This window comes from Scophthalmus maximus, chromosome 20 (assembly GCF_022379125.1).
Source record: "Scophthalmus maximus strain ysfricsl-2021 chromosome 20, ASM2237912v1, whole genome shotgun sequence".
In the NCBI taxonomy this organism is placed as follows: domain Eukaryota; kingdom Metazoa; phylum Chordata; class Actinopteri; order Pleuronectiformes; family Scophthalmidae; genus Scophthalmus; species Scophthalmus maximus.
This window is the reverse complement of record NC_061534.1, coordinates 3096589-3120000: the sequence shown is the minus strand read 5'-3', so window position 1 is coordinate 3120000 and position 23412 is coordinate 3096589. Positions and strand designations below refer to the sequence as shown.

Below are 23412 nucleotides of genomic sequence, written 5' to 3'. Positions count from 1 at the left end.
GAAACAGAGCAAATCAAAATCCTGCACAGGTAACAGAGAAGAGGATGATTAAGGGTGGGACTAAACAAACAGGACATAGGTCCTGAAAGGGGAGAGGCAGTGCTGGGGGTTGTTTAGCCTGGGGACAAACAGGAGAAAATGGAGACAGACATATTCACCTGTTCCATTCCTCCACTGGGAAACACGTGCATCAGTGTGAAAAGCTTCATTCGGTCGCGTTATTCATTTAAATTTTTTTTATTCACTTTTCGACACAGATGTCAGGCAAAGTTGCAGAGGACAGGACGTCTGTGTTTGTGGAGGAGTCGATGTGGTTATCCAGCCCTGGGTCGTTTGCATATGTATGTTGCCTGTGTTGCGGTGGTATCCTGAAAGTTGCAAATTTCCTGATTTTATGTCTTAACTGTTCAGCTCTCACTTAGCGTCGCAGGGCAGAGGGTTTGTCAGACTCTCGTACGAAGACATAACAACATAGAAATGTCTCTGGTATACTTTTGAAAGTTTCATTTGAAGTTTGACATCAGAACCAAACCTGAACCATCCTGCAAAAGATCAATGAACAAATTAAAGGGGGAAAAAAAATCAAGACTCGAACATGAGCACTGGCTTGTCAAAACCATTACACCCCAATCCAAATGGAGCTCTCATGTCTCTATCTCAGACAGACACACACACACACACACACACACACACACACACACACACACACACACACACACACACACACACACACACACACACACACACACACACACACACACACACACACACACACACACACACACACACACACACACACACAGAAACAGCAGGTAAAGGTAAAGAGATGGTGCCACAGAGGTGAAATTTGACTTGCAAATGTACTGCTATGCAAATTAACCCCCGGCCAGTCCTGTGAAAACGCTGCAGTATGGATTGATGGATGGCTCAACGTGCCTGAGGCCATAATGACACATTCATGTAAAAATAAAAAATAAATGCAAACTGGGCAGGGACATCGTCACTTTCTGCCGGTGAAATCAAAGAAATATCATGGAAATCTGAGCCATTATTTACTGTCATCATACGGACCGTTTGTCACACACACCTCACGTCTCTCCAGCTGCCTTTGTTTTGGGCATACACACACACCCCATTTGACCCCCCCCCCCCAAAAAGAAATCACTTATACTGTTGCATGTCCCGGATTCTGTCTTTGTTACGACTGTTTCTACATTGAATCTGATTCCGTGCAATGTAGGATTCAATGTCAATGCAATTGTCCTGTTTCTCTGTGTTAAACACAACTTTCGTTGAACCCCTGAAACAGAAACCTGTCCCTCCGCGAAGCTCCTGGAATCGATTTCCCTAAAGTCCAGGGGCCAAAATGTAAAACGGCGACGCAAATGGCAAATATCGTCGAGGTTCTGGGACCGTTGAATGTTTCAGTTTACGGGATGTGTGGTTTTTGCTACAGCAGCGGAGGGAAGGGGCCACAAAAAGATGTAGCTGTAATTCTTTTAAATAACACAAACCGTCCTGATAAACCCAAGAGCCGCTGTTTATCAGATAAGAAAATGTGCTTTCATAGAATACGCTTGGAGCACAACCGCATCGCACAAACGACTATGATGTCATTTTACAAATAAGCTCCATGAAATTACAGATATCATACATATTATAAAGTGTCATGTTTTTGCGTGTGGTGTAAGTTTGGTGGAGTGATGCAGAAGAGACACATTTCACTGACGGAAAAAGGGGAGAAAATGAAGTTAGGCCCCTAAAATCCTATTCATAAACACGAGATGTTGTTTTTGTAAAGGCAGCGTTGAGCGACTGTCATTGCCACTTGCTTTTTTTATTTTAAGAGACAGACTAATCCACGCGGAAAAATCAGCTGTCAGCAGATTTCCTCCATATGAGTGGCCACAGGAAGACGCAGTATGATCACGCCTGCAGCCGACACACAGTGCGGCGGTGTGATACCGTTTGATTGCCAAGTGACACTGTGTGTTGTGCTCCTATAGATAAGTGCGGCGATGACGACAGCGCCCTGAGAAGTGTTGCACAAACAAAACAAAAAACACCATTTCTTGAAGCTGTTCATTCTACAGTACGGGATGCAATCGTCTGACTTTACAAGTCGGAGGGACGACCCGCCGCCTTCGAGGTACAACAGGTCGGAAGAGGAGCTCCAACAGTTCTCATGAACGGCAGTAAGCGTGAGCTCAAGAAATCCATGCTACTGCTACTTTCTCAGTCTACGAATCATTTTTTAAAAACTGGGGTTGGCCCGAGTACGATCCACCCGTTGCCCGGGCAACATAGGACGGCCTGATTGTGTTGCTGTGACGCAGCAATCGGTCTCAACTATAATATACCATCAGGGTCATAAGCCAACACTAATGTGAAACCACCGGTCCACCGTATACTCTAGGTCCTCTAAGCATTTTGAGAGTTATGTTTAATTAGCATCACAATGTGTGTGTGTGTGTGTGTGTTCAGTGAATGTGCTTGTGGTGAAAGAAATCACACGTAATAGTCCTTTTTGTTTTGCCTACAGAAAGAGAATAGGTTTTGTGGGTGTGGCCTAGTGTTTACATCACACATCCAAACATGGCCGTGCAAACACAGTTGCCCGACATCCAGAGGAACTGGGGAACGACAGAGGAGAGGGGATACGAGTGAGAAGTCAGCGTGAGTCACAGTGAGTGGCGGCGATGGGGTGGTGGTGGTGGTGGTGGGGTTGGGCGAAATCTGAGGGCAGCAGGCTCTTCCAGCGCGAGCTGAGTGATGGAGGCCGGGTGATAACCTTATCGCGGCCTGCCCACACTGTAACGGCTGGAACGGGCCCGCAGAAAGGCAGGGAGGAGCGGACAGGCCGTCGGCCCAGATAGCACCGAGGAGCCGGACGAATGTTCGGCGTACGAGAGCCACGAAGACAGAAGGATCATCAAAATCTTCACTTTACCACAGAACACAACAGATTGTCAGTCAGTGCCTCCTGTCCACACCTCTTCATCACCCTGCCCCACGAAACGCTGAGCTTCATAACAGCGTGCTATGGGGTCCAGGCTGAATGGCGATATGTTTTTATGTTTCACAGAGTTGGCGCAGTTGCACGCGGCACAACGGAACGCAGAACCCACATGAACAGAAACAGCAAACACAGAGAAGGGAATCTGTGAAAAAACAGAGATTCAGAGAAGTCAACCAATTGAAAACGCAAGAAAAAAACAAAAAAAAAAACAGCCACTTGCTGGTGAACCAGGATTTGGAGGCAAAGAACCGGATATTTCCCTCGAGAGAAGCAGCGGAGACCGAAACAAACAGCTAAAAGAAGCTAAAAGAGAGAGCGAACGTTGAACTTTTTCACGGCCAAATTTGTGATTTCAATTATTGTTATTACTGCTTTAGCTTAGCTCAGCACTAAGACGAGAAGCGAGGGGGAATCCGTGCCGCATAGCCCAGAACAAATACACTTTCCAAGAACTCCAAAAGCCCTCTCTTATTTACCAGGCTTCAAGAGCCGCTGGTATACGACCACTCAGAACCGGCGATGCTACTGAGCAGAGAGCGAGCTGAGCTTCTGCAAGCGGCTGTGTGTCAATAAATAGTTAAAACACCTATTACTTAATTAAAAATGTCTCTTTTATGTGTAGGATGTCCAAATTAGCGGTTGGGACATTTACATCCTTGGAGTTGTCTTTCTTTTTAGTTTTAATCTAAGCTTTACACTCCGTTAGACTCAAACGCAGGAAGGAAACGGTTGATAACTCACAAATGCAAAACAAGCCGACTTCTAACTAAGCCAGGAAGTTAATTCCCCCCAATCTCTTCCGTGTCACATGAACACACACACCTTTCCAGTAATTTTACACTCATGGCTCCTATTTTTTTTAAATATACATATATATACAGACACCTGGCAAAGGAAAAACAGTATATAAACATTTCACCAGAAAGCCAGATTGCTCTATCCCAACTCAAAAAAGTGAAAACAAGACAGCTACAGGCCCCACCTAGTCAAAATCTAGTCTCGAGCTTTGTACGTCCCGAAAAAGACACACGAGAAAAAGAAGGCGAACTCGAATCAAAGCAAACACCAGACTGTAATTGCCTTTATAACTGCATTTTAGATAACTCGGCAAACAAAGTGGCAGATCCGTTGCGTTGTCTTTCTTCTCCGAGGGGATGACAGTGAGTGTTGACAGTGTCAGGGAGGGACAGCACGCAAATCCTCTTTGCTTGTGGTCCTTCTGACAACAGTGGCTGTCTCCCTCTGACAACACACAGATACTTAGAGAAAAAGTTTTTAAAAAACCCCAGCGACGCATATGAAATATAAAACACAAAGACATTCAGAGTCGCGTCAACTCTTGAGCGTAGATTGAGTTGTGAAACTGTAATGGAGGCATGATTTTTTTTTACTCCTGAAGTCAGATTAAGTTTCTTCACTGACTGCCTGTAATTGGCTATGTACCGCCACCCTGTGGCCAGACGCTGTTCAGCAGCCGCCAACTGTATTTTGTGTTATAATGTAATATCAACACAGTTTACTGTGACCCAACATTTTTTATTATTAATTATTGATATAATTGCGGGGAACTTGGAGAAAGCACAAGTACGAAATTCGAAATTATTTGGATTATGTAAAAAACTGTATTTAACTATGTAATTTTGAAGAAATATATAAAGTAAAGAAAGATAGATAGAGGGGATGGATAGATTCATATATATATATATATATATATATATATATATATATATATATATATATATATATATATATATATATATATTTATTTTTTTCTTCTTCTTCTTCTTTTTCCTTTTTTTTTGTCGGGTGGCAACCAGCGTTATGGAGCATTAGCGCCACCTACTGTGTCGGAGTGTGAGCCAGAGTTTTCTACCAAAACAAACAAAACTAAAAAAACTAAAAAGAAAAAAAACATAACACAACATAATAAATGTAGCTATTGAATGAATAAATAAATAAATAATATTCTTTGCATATAAGTCCTGTGTCCTTCAAATAATGGAACAGACTTTTTATCCCAAAAGAAAAATATATATTTTAAAGTCATCTCTTTGACTCCAAGTCTCTCGATTCACCTCTTTAATGCATGTCGCTTTTTATTAATATATATTCTACTTTTTCAATTTTTTCCAACGCCCTGTTTGATATGAAAAATTAGTTAAATGGAAGACAACTTTTTTTTTTGCAAGAGTGGAACTAAATGTGTGAGCAAGTGTTTCCGCCCGGCGTTATTTTTGTACGCACACCCCCGCCGCCGCTAAATGCTAGCGAAGAGGTTGTTGTTGTTTTTAAGCGGGCTTTCGTTTCCTTACATGTAAGAACAGTCAATCACTGAATCCTCTCCGTCGGAGCCCACGATGGCGGACTCCGACGAGCTGAAGCTGGACTTCAGCCTGAAGGAACTGACCGTGTCGTGCCGGGCGGAGGGCGGCGACGTGCCCGGCGGCTCGTCCACCGTGGAGCTGCGGGACGAGCGGCTCGTGTGCGTCGAGTATCCGGCGGCGGTGCGCAGCGAGGCCAAGATGCTGGAGACGCTCGGGGGCGAAAGAGCGGTGTCCAAAGTGAGGACTTTCTACATTTAACTTTCCTCCAGACTTATTCTGGACATGTTTTATATAGTTTTATTACCATTATTTATACTTTATTGTGATAATCACCAGTGTTTCCTCTACCATTGAATTGGGAGGATGCCCCGCCCCCCAACGGGAGCCCCGCCTCCCGCAACAAAATGTCAAATTTATAATTTTTGTTTGTATTTTACATATAATGTCATTTCAGGTCACTTTCCTAATACACCGTATTCCTCATTCCTGTATTAAAGATTGTGGATGAAACTTAACGCTTACAGGCCCTAACCCCCCCAAACCAGTAAACCTAGACACTGATCACAATATCTAGTATGGTTGAGACCTTAAAGTTACAGAGTTTGATTGATGCTAAATGCAAAAATTTCAGGGGCCCCTAACAACACATTTCCTCTTTTAAGAGCTGTAGTTTTAAATCAAGGGCCCCAGGTTCACTGTGTGTGGAAGATTGTTTTGTGGTAACTAGATAATTTTGAGTAATATTTTTGGGGAAATATGCACCAGTGAAGTGCAATATGTGCAGGATCGATGAAGGTCTTTATCAGATCTTGAACCTCCCTTTGCAGCAGGGGGGGCGGTTAAATGGGCCCTGGATTTTTAATCAGATTAGGGCTGCATTTTCATAATCAATAAATTGTTTGGTCTATAAAAATGTACTAAAATGGTGAAAAATGACAATCCTTTTCCCCCCCAGACACAAGATGATGTTTTGTTTTGTCTCCACACACCAAAGATATTTAGTTTTACACAGGAGCAAATAAACTAGAAAATATTCACATTTAAGAAGCTGATATCAGAGAACTTTGACTTTTTTCAAAACTTAAAACCACTTGAACCGATTAATTGATTATCAAAATAGTTTGCGATCAATTCAGTAATCGATTAACTGTTGCAGCTCTTAATCAGATGTCTTCCTCTGTGGCTGCTCTCTGGTCATATACATCTGTCATCACTGTTCTAGTGAAATCGAACTAATCTGATCACTCTCATGGGTTCCCTGCACAGACCTTCTCTCATCCCAACCGGCGCCTTGAGCTGCGTTTCCGACCCCGGGACCCCTTCTGTCACCCTCTGTGCGGAAACCGGTTCCCGTCCAGCAACCTCCTGCTCCGGGTGCGGCGGCGGGTGCGGAAGAAAGACCCCGTGGACGCCGAGATCCAGATGGATTTGCTCGGAGTCATAGGAACGACGTACAAGTTTCAAGGTTGGACCCGAATGCCTTCTCATGTGGGGACCACAGAATATGAAGTTCTGTTATGTGATCTTTATCACAGTCTTTCTTTTGTTCGTTTGCAGGGATGGCAGACTTCCAGTGCCTCGCTGTGCATCCAGAAGGTGGGAAACAAACGTCGTTGTACGACAAAATCATCCTTCGCAAGTCAGAGAATCAGGAGTTCTTCGAGCGGCCCATGCCGTACTTTCTCCCGCCGCCTATCTTCTCGCGTCTCGACAGCCCTGTGGATTATTATTACCGGCCTGACATCCGTCACAAGTCAGTAACGTCTCTTTGGGAAGAAAAAGAAAAGCATAAATTCCTCTAAAAGCTTCGGCATTTTGACCTTCTTTTTGATTTACTTGATTACTGAGATGATGATATCAGGGATAAATATTAGACCTATCTCTTCTCCATTCTGTTTGCAGCCAGGTCCCCTTCAACAAGACTAACATCATCGGCCTGAATCGCGTTCGCCGGCCCAACAATGCCATTTTTGTCAGCTTCGACGAACCCACTGTGCCCACAGAGTGTGTGGAGGCGGCCAAGCTCAACTGGGCACGGGTCTGCCTGAAGGACTCCGACAAAGGGATGGAAGAACAACTCGTAAAGGTTAGTGTTCCTGGCTGCTTGCTTCCGGGAGGACACATACACACACACACACACACGTGCGAGTATCCAGTAGCTATTCTGTACATGTCTTTTGTCTGTATTTGAATTTCCCTGCAGTGCAGACACACCCTGACTTGTAGTTATTTTTATTTTATTTATGTTGCCAATCTTTTTTTCACCATTGCATGAATTCAACAGCCTAAATTTGCTTTTTACTTTTTTGTCTTTATTTGATATTCAAGGGAAAAAAATCAATTACAAAAGTCCAATTTATAAATATTTATATAACATAACTGAACTTTTGTTTTGTTACATTCCAGTAGACATTATACTAACAGAGCACTATTTAATTTGCGTGAACCGCATTCCACACTGGCAGCTTTTTGATCGATTCATTAAAGAAACGATGCTGTATCTTCACATATTCGGTGGCCAAATCATTCTGTGCATCCCTAGTTATTTTCCCATGAGGCCATTTTGAGCGATCACTCGTTCGCCAGTCTCGTCACACCACCATGACGCAGTGTGTCGGACCAGGTACGACTTGCCATCCTTTTTCTGAGCCTTTTTATCTAATCTGACACCAAACCCTTTTTTTTGTGCCTAGATGTTTGAGAGCCGTCCCATCTGGTCACGGAACGCCGTCAGGGCCAACATCAACATCCAAACTGATAAACTGAAAGGGCTGCTGCCCGTGTTTGCCTATTACATGGTGAGTTGACGAGGGGCACAGGACGGTAAAGAGTGAAGCTGCTTTTTTAAAGGGAGACAATAACAAAAAGTGGGTCACTTCATTTTCCACTGATGTCATTCAGAAACAGTGAGACTTAAATTCAATTTGAACACGTGGGAATACTTAGTTAAGCCTCAGCGAGGAGTTGCTGAATGGAAAAAGTAATAAAATTGAAAATTCCAAACCCAATTATTGTGTTGTATTTCTAATATGGACTTCATTTAAGGTACACAAGGTAAAAAATGAATAAGTTAGTGTATTTTGTTGAAGTGTCCATATAATTGTCGATCGACTCATCCTCTCTACTCTAACAGAGTAAAGTCTCTTAATTTTCCCCAAATTTGATTTCAACGTCAGACCTTTTATTTTTGAAAAGGTGACGGGACCGTGGAGAAGTCTGTGGGTGCGGCTGGGCTACGACCCCCGGAAAAACAAAGAGGCCAAGAAATACCAGATGCTGGATTTCAGGATGCGCTGCAGCCTCAAGCACGGTGAGAGCCCCCCGAGTTCCGGACAAGGACGGGAGCCGCCGTATTTTTAATAGTCGGAAGATCAAAAATACGAGGGATACACAAGGACTTAAGGAAAGACCTTCGTCCTGCCTGACAACTGACTGCTGCTTTCTCTTTTTTCCAACTTGTAGGCTACTCACTGTCTGACATGCCTGTAAAAGCCAAGAGGAGCGCCCTCAACTACAGTCTGCCGATCATGGTGAACAAAGCGGGTGAGGGGGACAGTTTTATATTGTCATAAGACATTTTTGAATTGTCATAAATCTAGGGACATTTTTGCGGCCGGGGGGGCTGTACTGTATGTGAGAACCCAAATGTCGCCCCGCCGTCATTTTCCAGACACTTTTCCTGCCAGACTTTCTTGTCAATTTTTCCAGGGAAAATTGCATTTATGTTCTTATATTTTACATGAAATAAATATTTATTTTCTTAATTTAAGTTTCCATATATTTGGTTGTATTTGGGTTTTCTTTTTATTTGTAAGTTATTTATGTTCAGACTCAATTACATTTCTTTGTCATAAAGTTTTGATTACGACATTTCTAAGGAATCATTGACAGATTAAAACATATATATCGGTCGCAGGATCGGTATCGGAAATCTTGTAGTCCCTAATATTAATATTTATTTTTTCTTCCCCAGGTCACCAGCCAGCCAGTGTGATTGACCTTCCAGCTCATGAGGGTCCAGGTTCCAGTCGAGATACAGTCCCACTCACGTACCAGCTGAAGGTCGGTGAAGGTCCAGGACTGACCGTTATGTGAAAGCATTATCATCACGTGCTAACTGCTTTTAAAACTGGCGCTTATGACACCATTGGTACTTTTATAGGTGAATCAAAAAACTGACTTCTGCTTCATTCCCACAGGAGTCGGCCTACATTTTCCAGGAGGGCATGTTGCCTCCTCACAGACAGATGTTTTACCAGCTCTGTGATTTGCACGTGGAAAGGTACAATACAGTGTTTTGCGCACGCACGCACACACACAAACACACACACACACGTGAGACATCAGTGTCTCCACAATTAAGATGTAGTGTTTAAAGTCTTGAGTTTCAGTTTTGGGGATAACAAAATTTGATGACAAAATTTGTCTAATTTTAGGCGTAACTGGCATTAAAATTTTTCTGGATTCATCGATTTTCATCGGAACCAGAATAATTATATATTTTTTTCTTTTAAAAGATTTTCAAATACATAAAAAAAATCGATGTATTTATTTATAATTTTTTTTGTTACATAGTGTTATTAGAAGCCACATACACATCAACATTATAAAGCAAATTTTAAAAAGTGGTGTCAGGTTATTTATTAATTATTGTAAAGATAATGGTCATTTGTCCCCCATTCTCAGGTTTCAATGCACGCAAATGCAAAATGTTTAAGTACAGAAGTATAAGCATTAAAATATGTAGAGTAAAATAATTTTGTTGTTGGAACAATATTATTCGGTTAGATATGGATTATTTATGTGTAAATCACTTTAATGTTGCAAATTGGAAAGTCTGAGCTATATTTAGTTAATGCCTTGTCTGATTACTTAGTGTAAAAATTATCTCAGGCATGAGTTAAGTCTTATCAAATCAAATCTTAACCTATAATGATGGTACATAATTTGATTTGTTGATCATACTTAAAATAAAATTGTACTTTAGGAGATCTACTTCCTGCGTTGGGGTGTAAATGCGTCCATTTTATGCGGTTTCCAGTCTTCAGCAGGTGATCGAGCAGAACCGTGGTGATGAACAGGTGTGTGACGAGCGCGACGGCTGGTGCGTCATCGGCACCACCGACAAGCTGAGGGATATGATCACGGCCATGATCAGGAAGGTCGCACGGACACTAAAACCAGGTGAGGAAAAGGGTAAAGGGGCTTTATAAAATGCTTTTCCAAACATAACCTGTTATATGACTGTTGTGTATGATGTCATATCTGTCCCTTCAGCATTGCCAGAAACCCCTAGGAGAAGTACACGCAAAGGCTCAAGTTTCAAATCCTCAGTGAGAGATGTCCACGCAGATGAGGAGGAGGAGGAGGAGGAGGAGGGAGAGAACGAGGAAGATGACGATGATGAATTTCAGCCGTCTGAGGGAAGTGAAAACGAGATGGAGACAGAGATCCTGGATTACATGTGACGAAGAACAATCACTCTGATGACACTTTGTCATTGTCTGTCACTAATTTTGTATCATTTGCTTCTGTAAAATGTGATTTAGTTAAATGTAAATAAAAAAAGAAGTATTTCTATCGGTTTGTGTGATCATAATATATTATTAAGTCTTAATATGTAGTATGATTTAAATGTTTCAGGGCTCGAGGCAAAAATGAAACGAGGATCACAACATTGTCAAAGACATAGAAATGTCAATATATATATCAGGAACACCTGGAGAGGATGACATCCCCATTATTATTATTATTATTATTATTATTATTATATCAGGCTCAAATGTTCAGGATGAACTGATTATAATTTGCCATAACTCAAGAATTCATATGCTTCTAATTACAGATGGTCACACACCAATAAATGTCTTAATAAATTAAATGGTGAAGTGATGACACTTTCTATCCACAATGTCAAAGGTCAAATTCACCATCACAATGTTCTACAAAGACATTTTTCTGGACACTATTCAACGACAACGAAGGAAGATTGTGACCAATTTTCACAGTTGGTCAGATCCTGAAATTAGTGACATTAGCCTTGGGTGCTAATCTAAAAACATGACAAAACGTAAACCGAAAAAAATTAAAAATTAAAAATCACTTGATACCATCTATGAAATTTCTTTAAAAGTCTTCACTGCAAGTATGAGTCTGGACAGATATGGATGTAACCTGCTACTCGACTGGTTAACGGAGGCAACCAACCGCACGGCTGTAATTCTAGTTTTCCTCCAATTGTATAAGCAAATTAATAAATGTGATATATATATTTAACAGTACATGTCCACTTTAATTTAGTAAAGTTGTTACACGTAGGCTATAACAAAGGCATTTATCTTAACGAAGGATTAACTGTCATTTGATCAAACAGCAGTGTGACTTTGAGTCCCGTCGGACAGCTGTGTCAACTCTGCAGGGGTCGGCTTCCTGATACGTAGCTGCACACGTTGAAAAAAAACAATTCTCAAAGCTTAGCCCATAAACCTGTATGTAGAAACTGTCTCTGACTTATTAAAACTCAATGATGTCTCCAAGCCCAACACAATCACAGCACGAACACCCATATGGATTATGAATTGATTGTCAAAAACACAAGTTACTGCACATACAGTAACTCTACAATGAGCAGTCTATTCGTTTGGTATTTCTTTTTAAGCTGAAGACACTTGGATGTAAACCCCCAGTGAGGACTGGACAAGGTGCTGCCAGGACAAGGTGGTTAAATATTACACATTATGTAACACTGAGAAAAGCAGGACCACACGCTGCACAGTGGTCGGATGTTTTGGGGGAGGAGCCCCCGTTATAAAAGACTGGCCGACAATCATCCCGGTTGTGCCAGTTTGATCAAGATGGCGAAGCTGGGGATTTTGGTGGCTGTTGCCCTGTTCCTGGAGGCGGCCTCTGGGACCTCTGTAAGTACCACACACACACAAAAAAATCATAATTTCTAGCATGTCTAATGGTTAGTGATGGTTTCATTCAAGCATTTATTCAAATTTAATTTGTGTAGCTCGGGGTCGTGTACACAGAGGGGGGGATGGTGCAGGGCGAGAACATTCGTCTTGGGTTCCGCCGCCACATGGACGTCTTCAGAGGGGTTCCCTTCGCTGACATCCCCGGGAGGTTCGAGAAACCAAAGCGTCACCCTGGCTGGGACGGTGGGTAGACTGACGGAACTTCTCATCTGGATTTTTACATTTTAGACCGATAACTAAAAACTGTGATGACAGTATGTTGCTCAAGAACACAACACAAAGATTATACCCATAACCATTTTAGTGTGATTATGGTTTATTCGTTTTAGTGGTTTAGTTGTGATAAAGGTGTCATGAAACGTCTAATACTTCCCTTGAACTGCGTGCGTCTCTGTCAGGTATCATGAAGGCCACTGATTTCAGGAAGAGATGCCTTCAGGTGAACCTTCTCATGAGCGATACCAGAGGCAGTGAGGACTGTCTTTACCTCAACATCTGGGTTCCCCACGGCCGTTCAGGTAAACAGTGAGAGAAGACCGCAAAGTATCATCCATAATAGAGCAAGACTACAACTGGCTCTAATTTTTCTTCGGTCTGTAGTGTCCACAGATCTGCCGGCCATGGTCTGGATTTACGGAGGAGGCTTCCTGGCCGGAGGCTCGATGGGTGCCAACTTCTTGGATAACTATCTCTACAGCGGTCAGGAGATTGCAGACAGAGGGAATGTTATTGTGGTGACGTTGGGATACCGCGTGGGAACTCTGGGCTTCCTGAGCACCGGAGACTCGGACATGCCCGGTAGATGCCAGTTTATTCTTTCTCAACAGAAGCATGACCGATTTTTCGACTCTGCCAATTGTATGAAACGTTCCACCTTCTTGTCAGGGAACTACGGCCTGTGGGACCAGCAGGCCGCCATCGCCTGGGTGCACAGGAACATCCGCTCGTTTGGAGGCAATCCGGACACCATCACCATCTTCGGAGAGTCTGCAGGTGCGGCTAGTGTGAGCTTCCAGGTGAGAAGCTTTTTTTTTTCCTTTTGGCAAACCAGTTGAATGGAGCGTTGAAACACGTGATGAAATGTAAAACTGTGCGTAGGAGCCCAACCTCTTTTAACCTCTGCGCGTCTGTCCACAGACGCTCACGCCCCACAACAAAGGGCTGTTCAAGAGAGCCATCTCCCAGAGCGGGGTCGCCCTTTGCCCATGGGCCATCAACAAGAACCCCCGCAGGTTCGCCGAGGAGGTGCGTCACTGAAATGTTTCACTTCCTCAACTGAGCCTTCAACTGTCTTTGTTGGAATAGTTAATAGGCATTTAGAGATAGGACACCACTGTATATCTTCTGGGCTGGGGAAACAATTAAAAGTGATCTGACTCCTCTCCTCAGATTGCTCTGAAGGTCAACTGCCCCACCGATCAAAAAATGGCCGCCTGTTTGAAGATGACTGATCCCGCCGTCCTGACATTAGCTGGCAGTCTCAGTCTGACCTGCTCTGCTGACAGTAAGCACTGCACTCCACTTACAGGAGCCCAGTTTACATTTATCTATTCATCTGGTGTATCAAATGTGTACCACATGAGTAAAATGACGTGATGCCACACAGTCTGCTTTCACACATTGCGCGGCAACCTTGAACTTTTGTGTGAATGTCCGAAGCCGTTGAACCAGACGTGTGAATAGAGCAGGTCGTTGTCTGGAGAGTTCACAGCGAGCTTATGGGCGTTGATGTTGTTGATGTCGCCGGCCCCCTCGCCTTGACCAGGCAGTATTTCCTGTAGGGTTGAACATGTCTCGCATGGCTGGGGAAGGCTACAAAGTATTCACCTTCAAAGTCCTGACGCACCAAACTGACTTCAAAGAGCCAGGGGCCAGTTTTGTATAAAACTGTTTAATTGACCGGCTGCATCTTGCCTCTTAGGTCCCGTAGTAGAAAACTTGCTCCTGTCTCCTGTGGTCGACGGCGACTTCCTGCCTGATCAGCCTCAAAACCTGTTCCATAATGCTGCTGACATCGACTACATCGCTGGAGTCAACAACATGGATGGACACCTCTTCACTGGTCTAGATGTTCCTTCCATCAACTCCCACCTGGTTGATACCCCTGTGTGAGTTCAACATTTACCGTTCTGCAACGGATCTACTATAAACAGTTTTGAAGGCAGAGGGGTGTTTTTTATTGAGCCTAACCTTCAAACGGTCTCTCCCCATGTGCAGTGAAGATGTCAAGAGGCTTCTGGCTTCGTACACTAGGGAGAAGGGCAAGGCTGGTCTGGAGAATGCCTACTCCACATACACCTCAACCTGGGGATCAAATCCAAACAAGGAGACCATCAAGAAAACCATAGTGGAGATTGGAACGGACTACATCTTCCTGGTTCCTACACAGGCTGCGCTCTACCTTCATGCTGCCAATGCCACGTGAGAACAGGTTCTTGTAATAGAGTTGTGCTTGTCGGTTTATTCAAATTCCCCACATTGCTTTCTAAGGTGGGGAGTTAAAATCTTTTGACGCCATGGTAGCAAGGCCAGGAAGACATATTCACAGCAGGTGAATGGACAATAGCTTGCACAGCTAGACGTCTGTCAATTCTACCAGATCTATTTTCCTTTTCTCACCAAAGAACTGGCCGTACCTACTCTTACCTCTTCTCCGAGCCCAACCGCATGGCCGGCATCGGCAGACCCTACCCCAGCTGGATGGGAGCCGACCATGCCGATGACCTGCAATACATGTTCGGAAAGCCTTTCACCACGCCACTGGCGTACTGGCCTCGCCACCGTGACGTCGCCGGCTACATGATCGCCTACTGGACCAACTTCGCCAGAACTGGGTATAATTGTGCAGACAAGAGAGACTGCAGCATCACAGAAATCAGAGACAAGTCATAGACTGAAATAGAAAACCACAACTGCCTCAATTCAGTTGCCCTGTTGTTGTTGTTTTGCCTCCACAGAGATCCCAACAAAGGAGAGCTGAGTGTGCCTGTAGCCTGGCCCAGATTCCTCAGCACTGGACACCAGTACCTGGAGATCAATTCTGACATGAAAAAAGGCGCCGTGGGACAGAAGATGAGAATGCGCTACGTTCATTTCTGGACCAGCGTCCTGCCCAACCTGGGCATAAACATCTCAGAGTAAAGAGCTTGTGCAATAACCTTGTGCACCTCAAGTACGGACCTGCAGATTTGAAGAATCACACCAGTATTGGTTCATGATGAATAAATGGATGAGTACAAATTATATTTTGTCTGGTTTTATTTAATAATGTGTTGTGACCCTTTAAAATGTACAATATACAAGAATGGTGCCAAACAAACTCACTGTGCAAGTATGCCACTTGGGTTTTGGGTGAGCTACTGCTATAATGATATTATATTTTGGTATTTTGAATGTACAAAACATTATCATTGGTGCGGAAGTGTGTGCAAAATAAATATGAAACAAACAAACCCTAACAGCACAGTCATTTTAACAGTGCAGCTGCACTAGCTACCATACAGTTGGCCTAATAAATCAACTCAACCTGAATGGCAGTTGACATTTAATGCAGTTGAATGCTCATGAACACACGTCACGGTGCCACGATATTGGAAATCAAGAGGAGGCCCAGATGTTTGACAGTCCATACTTTCACTGCCAGTACGAGAAAAACGAGACTCATTTCAAACTCTCAGAGATTATTATCATTGTGGAACCACGCAATTATCAAACATACAAAGGTTTAATCAATCCAAGACAAAGTTGAGAATATAAAATGAGAATTGGGATTAACTACCGCAGTTGACAGCGCTAATGTTGGAAATCTGCCTAGTTAAATAAACCAATTCATTGGCCGCCATTAGCTGAGATGGCCAGCTAACGTGGCAACTATATGATTTTAAAAAAATGCTAAACTTGCCCAGTTAACACAGTAGGTGATTTTGACTGGGACCATTTTAGTAACTACAAGCAACTTCTTTAACGGGGAAATACTAGTTTAAGACGTTGTCTTTTTTTTTGTTGTTGCTTTAAAGAGGAAGAAATGTGCTGGTTTTGGTTTCTTCCTGAATTTGTTCAGTAATCATAAAAATTGTTTAATATTTTTTTGTCTTTGCTTTTATTTCATGACAAATTATATATTTTTTTAAACATTCTGCTGATTTATGGTCTATTGCCGTCCGGTATAGTGACTGTCACTTTGCATAACATACAAAAACATTGGAGCGTTCCTCTATAATTCTCTCAGAATATTTTGGTCTTTGAGGTATGTTTATCTGTGAGGGCAGGAAGTTATTTTGGAGGATTTATCTTATCTGGAACGGAACACTTTTTTTGATAGTCTGAGAATTCCTCCATCTGTCTCTGTAAATCAACAACGCCCTGACGTTCGTACCAGATAACAAGGACCAATGAGCTTTGATGTTGTTCAAGTGTTTTAGACATGTTTACATCTATACATGCTCTGTGTTTGCCATATTTTATTTGGAAGTGTAAAAGTTTTTGCAACATTCTATATCATTTGATTACGTTTGATATTAATTGATATCAACATTTGATATTAATGAAATAAACCACTACGGCAACTCTAATTCAGATTTGGCATAAAGTGAGTAACTGTGTGTCTTTTTGACACTTGGACTTTAATTTCCAAAACGAGTAAATGACCATCTGACAACTATTTGACAAAATAAAAACCTGAGCCAAAATGCATGAAAATAGAACATAAATCTCAGGTCGTTCTATATGCATTTGGTGAAACATGAATGCATGGAACGGCATACCTGGATTTACTTTACTAGGTTTAGGTGACAAATCATGGTCAGTGGGACCCCAGGTTGACAGTATGGGTGAAAAAGTTGTATAAGGAGTGTGTGTGAGGGGGGGGGGGGGGGTGTATATAAGCACCTGGAGAGGCATCCAGTGGTTTCTGAACAGCCATGGAGAAAGTGAAGGTCTTTGTGGTTGTCGTCCTGTCCCTGGGAACAGCCTCAGCAGCCTCTGTAAGTCTGTAAGAATTGTAAAATTTTGCATGCGAAATAACGGCACATAAGAAGACGTGTGACAAATCTACGTTATTGTTACTATGTGTAAAAAACAAAAACTTCACTTATGATGAATTTACTTACTTTCTTTGAACATCATGTGACTCCAAATTGTGTAAATGTAAATGCAGTTCAAATAATCCAGGCACTTTAATATGAAATATTATTCTACCCTGAAATTTTCATTTAATTTTTGTTCAAATGTCATAATCTACTTTGTTACGCGCTTTATTTTTCCACAGTAGGCTCCACTTTATAACACTGAATGCTCTTTTTTGACTGTTGTCTCCAGCTGGGTGTTGTGCAGACAGAGGGCGGCAGCGTTCAGGGACAAAATATTCCCCAAGGCCTTTTCCGCTCTGTGGAGGTTTTCAGAGGAATTCCCTTCGCTGCCAAACCTGGAAACTTAGAGAAACCCAAACCTCACCCTGGCTGGGATGGTGCGTTTAAGGCCCGTCTGACCAAACAAGAGCTGAACATTTGAATACATTATTTTTAAAATAACTGATGTGGGAGCTTGCACTGCAGAAATCACGCCTTCAAAATGACCAGTATTCTTTTCATTCCCAGGCATACTGAGGGCGACTAAGTTTGCCAGTAGATGTCTCCAGATCAGTATGCTCCAGACTTCGACTTTCGGTAGTGAAGACTGCCTCTACCTCAACATCTGGGTTCCTCATGGACGACATGGTAGCTTTTCTTGTGTTGCACTTCATCAATATTAGAAAGAGTTTGCTCGTAAGACCTACGAATCACTTCTTGTTCTCCTCTAGTGTCGTCAAACCTCCCAGTGATGATTTGGTTTTATGGGGGAGGCTTCATGGTCGGGGGCTCAATGGGGCCAAATTTCCTAAACAACTATCTGTACAGCGGCCAGGAAATTGCAGACAAGGGCACTGTTATCGTGGTGTCGGTGGGATACCGTGTGGGAACGCTGGGCTTCCTCAGCACAGGAGACTCGAGCTTACCTGGTGAGTACAATTAACGGGGATGGACCAAAACAAAACCAAATCCTTTGGGTTATTTTAATGTGCTTTTGACGTGAGATTTGTCACCGTGACAGGGAACTATGGTCTGTGGGACCAGCACGCCGCCATCGCCTGGGTGCACAGGAACATCCGCTCCTTTGGAGGAGACCCGGACAACGTCACCCTCTTTGGAGAGTCTGCGGGTGGCGCTAGTGTTAGCTTCCAGGTGAGAAGCTCGAAAAGAAAAAAAACACCACTATGCCCATCGAGGATATGGGTTTGCAAGTTGCAACTGATTAGCTTTCTTGATTTTTCAACTTTCTAAATAATTTGGAGTTAAGTGACAATAATTTATTGTAAAAGAAGCAGAAGGATTTAGAGACATTAATTACAATTTATACCCCCCCCCCCCATAGAATCTCATATTGATTGGCAAATTAACAACGTTACAAATAGTAATTTTAACACTGTGTACGCATCTTTTCCAACACAGATGCTTTCCCCCCAAAACAAAGGGCTGTTCAAGAGGGCGATCTCCCAGAGCGGCGTCGCCTTCTGCCCCTGGGCTCTCAACAGGAACCCACGCAAGGTTGTAGAGGAGGTATGTGATCGTCAGATATCACGGAGACAGGCGATAGCTGTCACAGGAGAAGCCGACTATTAGATCGCATCTGATTAAGTATTGGAATTGTGATACATTAAACTGTGAGTATGCGGTCTACATTGTGTATTCAAGTTGCATACAGTATGTACATGGAAATGCAGTGAGCCCACCAACTTTGTAGGTTAATCAACTTACTTGCAGCCCCATTGTTAACAATGAATCAGTAATCCGTCTTCAAGAAGGCTGTTGCCTTTGGTAAACAGGTCAGCGCTTTGGTATAAACTACATAGGGGATTGAAGGCGGCTTCCGCTACTTAGGAAGTGAGAAAATAAGGGTTTCAGCAAATAGCGTGGAAGCCAACATGGTAAGTCAACAACTTTTCTGCTCTTCTGAACTCTTGGTTCCCCTTTTGGCCTGTGACAGTAACGATTCTGACACCTCACTCACATGAGGATTAAATAAGGAAAAAAACTAGTAAGCAGCTTGGAAGGCTATAACTAGTCAAGTGCAAAGACAATCTGGCAAATGACTTCCAGAATGGGACTTGTTCATATTTGAAGAGGATAATAAGAGTTCCCATTACAAGCATTTTTCGATGGAAATGCACAGAGTCGCTCACAGGAGCAAAGGTTAGTGAGCAGAACTCTTTCCAGAAACTAGAACTGGACTGTGGCCCTCTGGACAGTAGGGCTACCAGGATGGTGGTGGTGTTACCTTCAGATGGAGATGAGCTTGTAACAGTCCATGGAGATATGGGTTTAGGGAATGTGAGGAACAGGCACAGGTGAGACGAGGGAGCTCGTTCTGAGCAGGCATGGATTAAAGATTTAAATACAGTGAGAGAGCACCTTGTAAGTCAACTTAAAACGTTGACTCGATCACCCTCCATGTGCTCAGGTTGCTGGGAAGGTCGGCTGCCCCACCGATGACAGGATGGTGGCCTGTCTGAAATCAACCGATGCCGCGACTCTCAGCATGGCTTCTCCCCGCGTCACACAAGGCTCCCCGGACCGTGAGCATCATTCCTCAACATTCAGAAAAAATCTTGTTACAAACATGGAAGTAGTGAAATCGGGGTACGCCCTGGACAGGTGGCCCGCTAACAGACATTTGTTAGCTGCCACTCATTATATCTGTTTCCATCTGTCTCAGATCCCGGAGTGACGAGCCTGCTACTGATGCCGGTAGTCGATGGAGACTTCCTGCCTGATCAGCCTGGCAACTTGTTCCGCAATGCCGCGGACATAGACTACCTTGCGGGGGTTAATAACATGGATGGTCACCTCTTCACTTCGCAGGACATTCCTTCCTTTAGTAACAAGGATAAAGACGTCCTTGTGTGAGGCGCATCTGTCTTCAGAGGAGAGAAATACGAGAGCATGAAGGCAAAGAGGCCAAATGTGTCGACTTAACAGAGCTCTCTGTTATTTTCTTCTCTACAGAGAAGATGTAAGGCGGCTCCTTGCTGCTTATACCAAGGAGAAGGGGGAAGTTGGTTTGGACATCGCCTTCGCCGAATATTCATCCAACTGGGGGTCGGAACCTGTCCAGGAGACCATCAGGAGAACTGCTGTGGACATTGGGACCGATTACCTCTTCCTGGTTCCCGTTCTGTCCGCCATTTATCTGCATGCTGCTAACGCCAGGTTTGGCGAACTGCTCTCGGTTTCGCTACATACATCCACAGAATAACAAGATCATACTACAGTTAATGTTTGTGAAAAAGTCACGGTAGCTTTTCGTTTAAGCCTTTGGGACATGCATCGTCAGACTGACGACTAAAACACACTGTGGGGGGTCTTTGACAGGTCTGGCCGTACTTACTCCTACCTGCTGTCTGAGCCCAGTTTATTGGCCGGGCCGGGCAGACCCTACCACGACTGGGTGGGAGCCGACCACGCCGATGACCTGCAGTTCGTGTTCGGCAAACCCTTCGCCACGCCGAAGGCCTATGGAGACAGACACAGAGACCTGTCGGGCTACATGATTGCGTACTGGACTAACTTCGCCAGGACTGGGTAAAAACACGGCACGCGCGCGCTTGAGCAACATTGCAACGTTTTAATAACTTGGGGATGGTTTGACAAGACTTCAATGCAAAACACTGACGAGACTTTGCACTTTCACAGAAACCCCAACAAAGGAAACCTGGTGGTGCCCGTGGTCTGGCCTGAATGCACCAGCGGCGGCCACCAGTTCCTGGAGATCAACGCCAAAATGAACGAGAGCTCCGCTGGACAGGACATGAGGTCACGTTTTGTTCGCCTCTGGGCCAGCACCCTTCCCAGCCTCCCATCGTTTCATGCCACAGACGCCCTGTGATGCATTTCCTGAATAAAAAAAATCTGTACAATAAACGTTACGAGTGGGGAAAAAAACAAACACGTTCTCTGGCTTTTATTAGGCTCAACCTATTTGCAAAAAAATCTTGTGTGCACAAGCCTGGACATTTGTACATAAAATATTCATATTTGTTCAGGCTGTTTGGATTTCCCTGCCACACTCACCTCTCGTCAGTAGCTTGTTAACTGTCAAACGTTAAAAAAGAAATTGAATTGAATTGTCCAGGCTCCGGAGAAAGTTCCCTCAGTATCTGAAGCACCTAATTCGTAGGAGTGCTCCAACGGGTTCCACTTCAAACCCCATATTCCGTACTGATCACAATAGAATTTAGTTCACTCTCATTTTCTCGTTCTCATTCGTTCATCCAAATGTACAGTACCGGTTTGTCTGGTGGAAAAAAAACAACAACCACAACACATTTTACATTTGAAAATTGTATTTCATGGCAACAAACCATTTTGCAGACGACTGAAATCCGTTCAAGCCATTACTGAAAAGTGTGGATAGCGTTGGAAGAGGAGCGGCCATGTTTTGCAAACAGCAGCACCAGGAGGAGCAGCACGAGGGCAGTGGTGGAGAAGCAGAGCGAGTGCAGCCGCATCAGTCCCGGTCCTCTGTCGAGGCAGGAAGCGCGGTGGACGCAGCATCCAGGCGCGTCCCCACGAGCGACGCAGCACAGCGGCGACGCGTCGGCGGCCCGGGCTTCAGGACCAGGGCTGACGGCGACGGAGGCCGGCGCGGCCTCCTGGACGCCGTTGCTGTAGGACTCCTCTTGCAGTCTTCTGATCTCCCACTGCGGCAACGGGGTGGTCTGCCGGCAGAGCGGGCACTGCAGCCTGCCCGGGTCTCTGGCGCGCCCCATGATGCCGGCGACGCAGTGGTGGCACAGCGTGTGGTCGCAGTGGAGCAAGGCGACGCGGCGATCCCCGCGCGAGTCGAACCGCTCGCTGCAGACGGGGCACTCGTCGCCGCGACCGCTGGCACTGCGCGAGCTCCCGCCACTTCCGCTGCGGCCGCGCGCCACTTCCGCCTCTCGTGGAGGAGCAGACGCGGTCCGGTCAGCGGCGTCTGTCGCCGTCCGCCTGTCTGCTCCGTGATCCTCATCGCGGCCGTCCCGACGTTTGTGCTGGAGCAGAGGCCGCGCGGCCGAGTCGCCCTCGTCCTCTGGCCTCTCTGCTCCGCTCGCCGTGTACGAGACTCTGACATAAGTCTCCTCCGCGGCTGCTCGCTGCTTTTCTTCCGGCGGAACGTCTGCTTCAGCCATGCTTCGTCAGACAAAAGTTATGTTTTCAGTGAACTTAACACCGCCCCCAACGTAGGTAGCGTGTTTAAATGTGAGCCAACGGCTAATGCCTCGGGAGAATAAAGGCACCACGGTTCTCTCCCATCACGAACCCAGATAAGATAAGTACATTCACAGATAAGGAGTGCTCGTGAGCGGTGCTACATGTGCCAGAGAAGTGCCACTGGCCAAGTCAACACATCGCTACTCTGCTCAATTTAACACGCTCACACATGCAGTGCGGTGCAGAAGTGTAGACTGGGGAGTTACGAAAATCATATTGAGGCGGAACAGATTCCGAGGAGTTTGTGTGCTATGCACAAGAAGTTTTGTGCTTTCGAACAAATTCGGTAATTGGTGTGTTGGTGTGTAATTGTTGTACTTTTCTGGCGCTGTGTGGTGGCAAAGTTGCAGACCGCAACCAACTGAGCGACCGACAGGGGACACTTTATGGTGGCGCACAGCGGATTCCTTTTTCCGGTACAACCGCATTCGACACGACGTAGCAAACATGGAGACTCACACGGAGGTCGGGTCCACCTCATGTCGCTAAATTCAACTCATTCAGAGTTGACGGAAAAAACCTTGGTTCTTTGTTGCTGGTGATGATTTTCCTCTCTTTCTTTTCTCCTCTGGGACCCGGACTTTACTTTCTCGAGGGACGACATGACGAAGTCACTGGTCGGTAGATTAGCCGACAGGTAGTCTCACTGTTAAGTCTTTATCAGCTGGCAACCCGAAATACGAATCGGAAAACAAACACGCCTGCCATTATACAGTTATACCTCAATGTTTACACATTAGAGATTTAAGACGGACAAATAGAGATAAAGCCACAAAGAGAAAGACACTGATACACACTCAAAC

At 44.4% G+C, this 23412-nt stretch overlaps 3 protein-coding genes across 3 annotated transcripts; all 3 read left to right on the top strand.

The window, feature by feature from the left end:
* Positions 1 to 5245: 5245 nt before the first annotated feature.
* On the top strand, positions 5246 to 10923 carry gtf3c5 (general transcription factor IIIC, polypeptide 5). Its single transcript, XM_035608957.2, has 11 exons — positions 5246 to 5580; positions 6610 to 6808; positions 6901 to 7096; positions 7246 to 7429; positions 8037 to 8141; positions 8539 to 8653; positions 8806 to 8886; positions 9317 to 9405; positions 9543 to 9625; positions 10385 to 10527; positions 10621 to 10923. The coding sequence occupies exons 1-11, from the start codon at positions 5377 to 5379 to the stop codon at positions 10809 to 10811; spliced, it is 1590 nt and encodes a 529-aa protein (XP_035464850.1). The 5' UTR covers positions 5246 to 5376; the 3' UTR covers positions 10812 to 10923.
* A 1179-nt stretch (positions 10924 to 12102) lies between these two features.
* Positions 12103 to 15566, top strand: LOC118285406 (bile salt-activated lipase). The gene is made up of 11 exons (XM_035609042.2): positions 12103 to 12260; positions 12359 to 12506; positions 12722 to 12841; positions 12924 to 13121; positions 13209 to 13339; positions 13461 to 13568; positions 13713 to 13827; positions 14245 to 14431; positions 14541 to 14744; positions 14948 to 15157; positions 15281 to 15566. The coding sequence occupies exons 1-11, from the start codon at positions 12126 to 12128 to the stop codon at positions 15462 to 15464; spliced, it is 1740 nt and encodes a 579-aa protein (XP_035464935.1). The 5' UTR covers positions 12103 to 12125; the 3' UTR covers positions 15465 to 15566.
* A 1635-nt stretch (positions 15567 to 17201) lies between these two features.
* LOC118284943 (bile salt-activated lipase-like) lies at positions 17202 to 21302 on the top strand. Its single transcript, XM_047329582.1, has 11 exons — positions 17202 to 17305; positions 17640 to 17787; positions 17918 to 18037; positions 18121 to 18318; positions 18411 to 18541; positions 18809 to 18916; positions 19818 to 19932; positions 20073 to 20259; positions 20363 to 20566; positions 20729 to 20938; positions 21050 to 21302. Exons 1-11 carry the CDS (start codon positions 17243 to 17245, stop codon positions 21240 to 21242), a joined length of 1677 nt encoding a protein of 558 aa, XP_047185538.1. The 5' UTR covers positions 17202 to 17242; the 3' UTR covers positions 21243 to 21302.
* The last annotated feature ends 2110 nt before the right edge of the window (positions 21303 to 23412 follow it).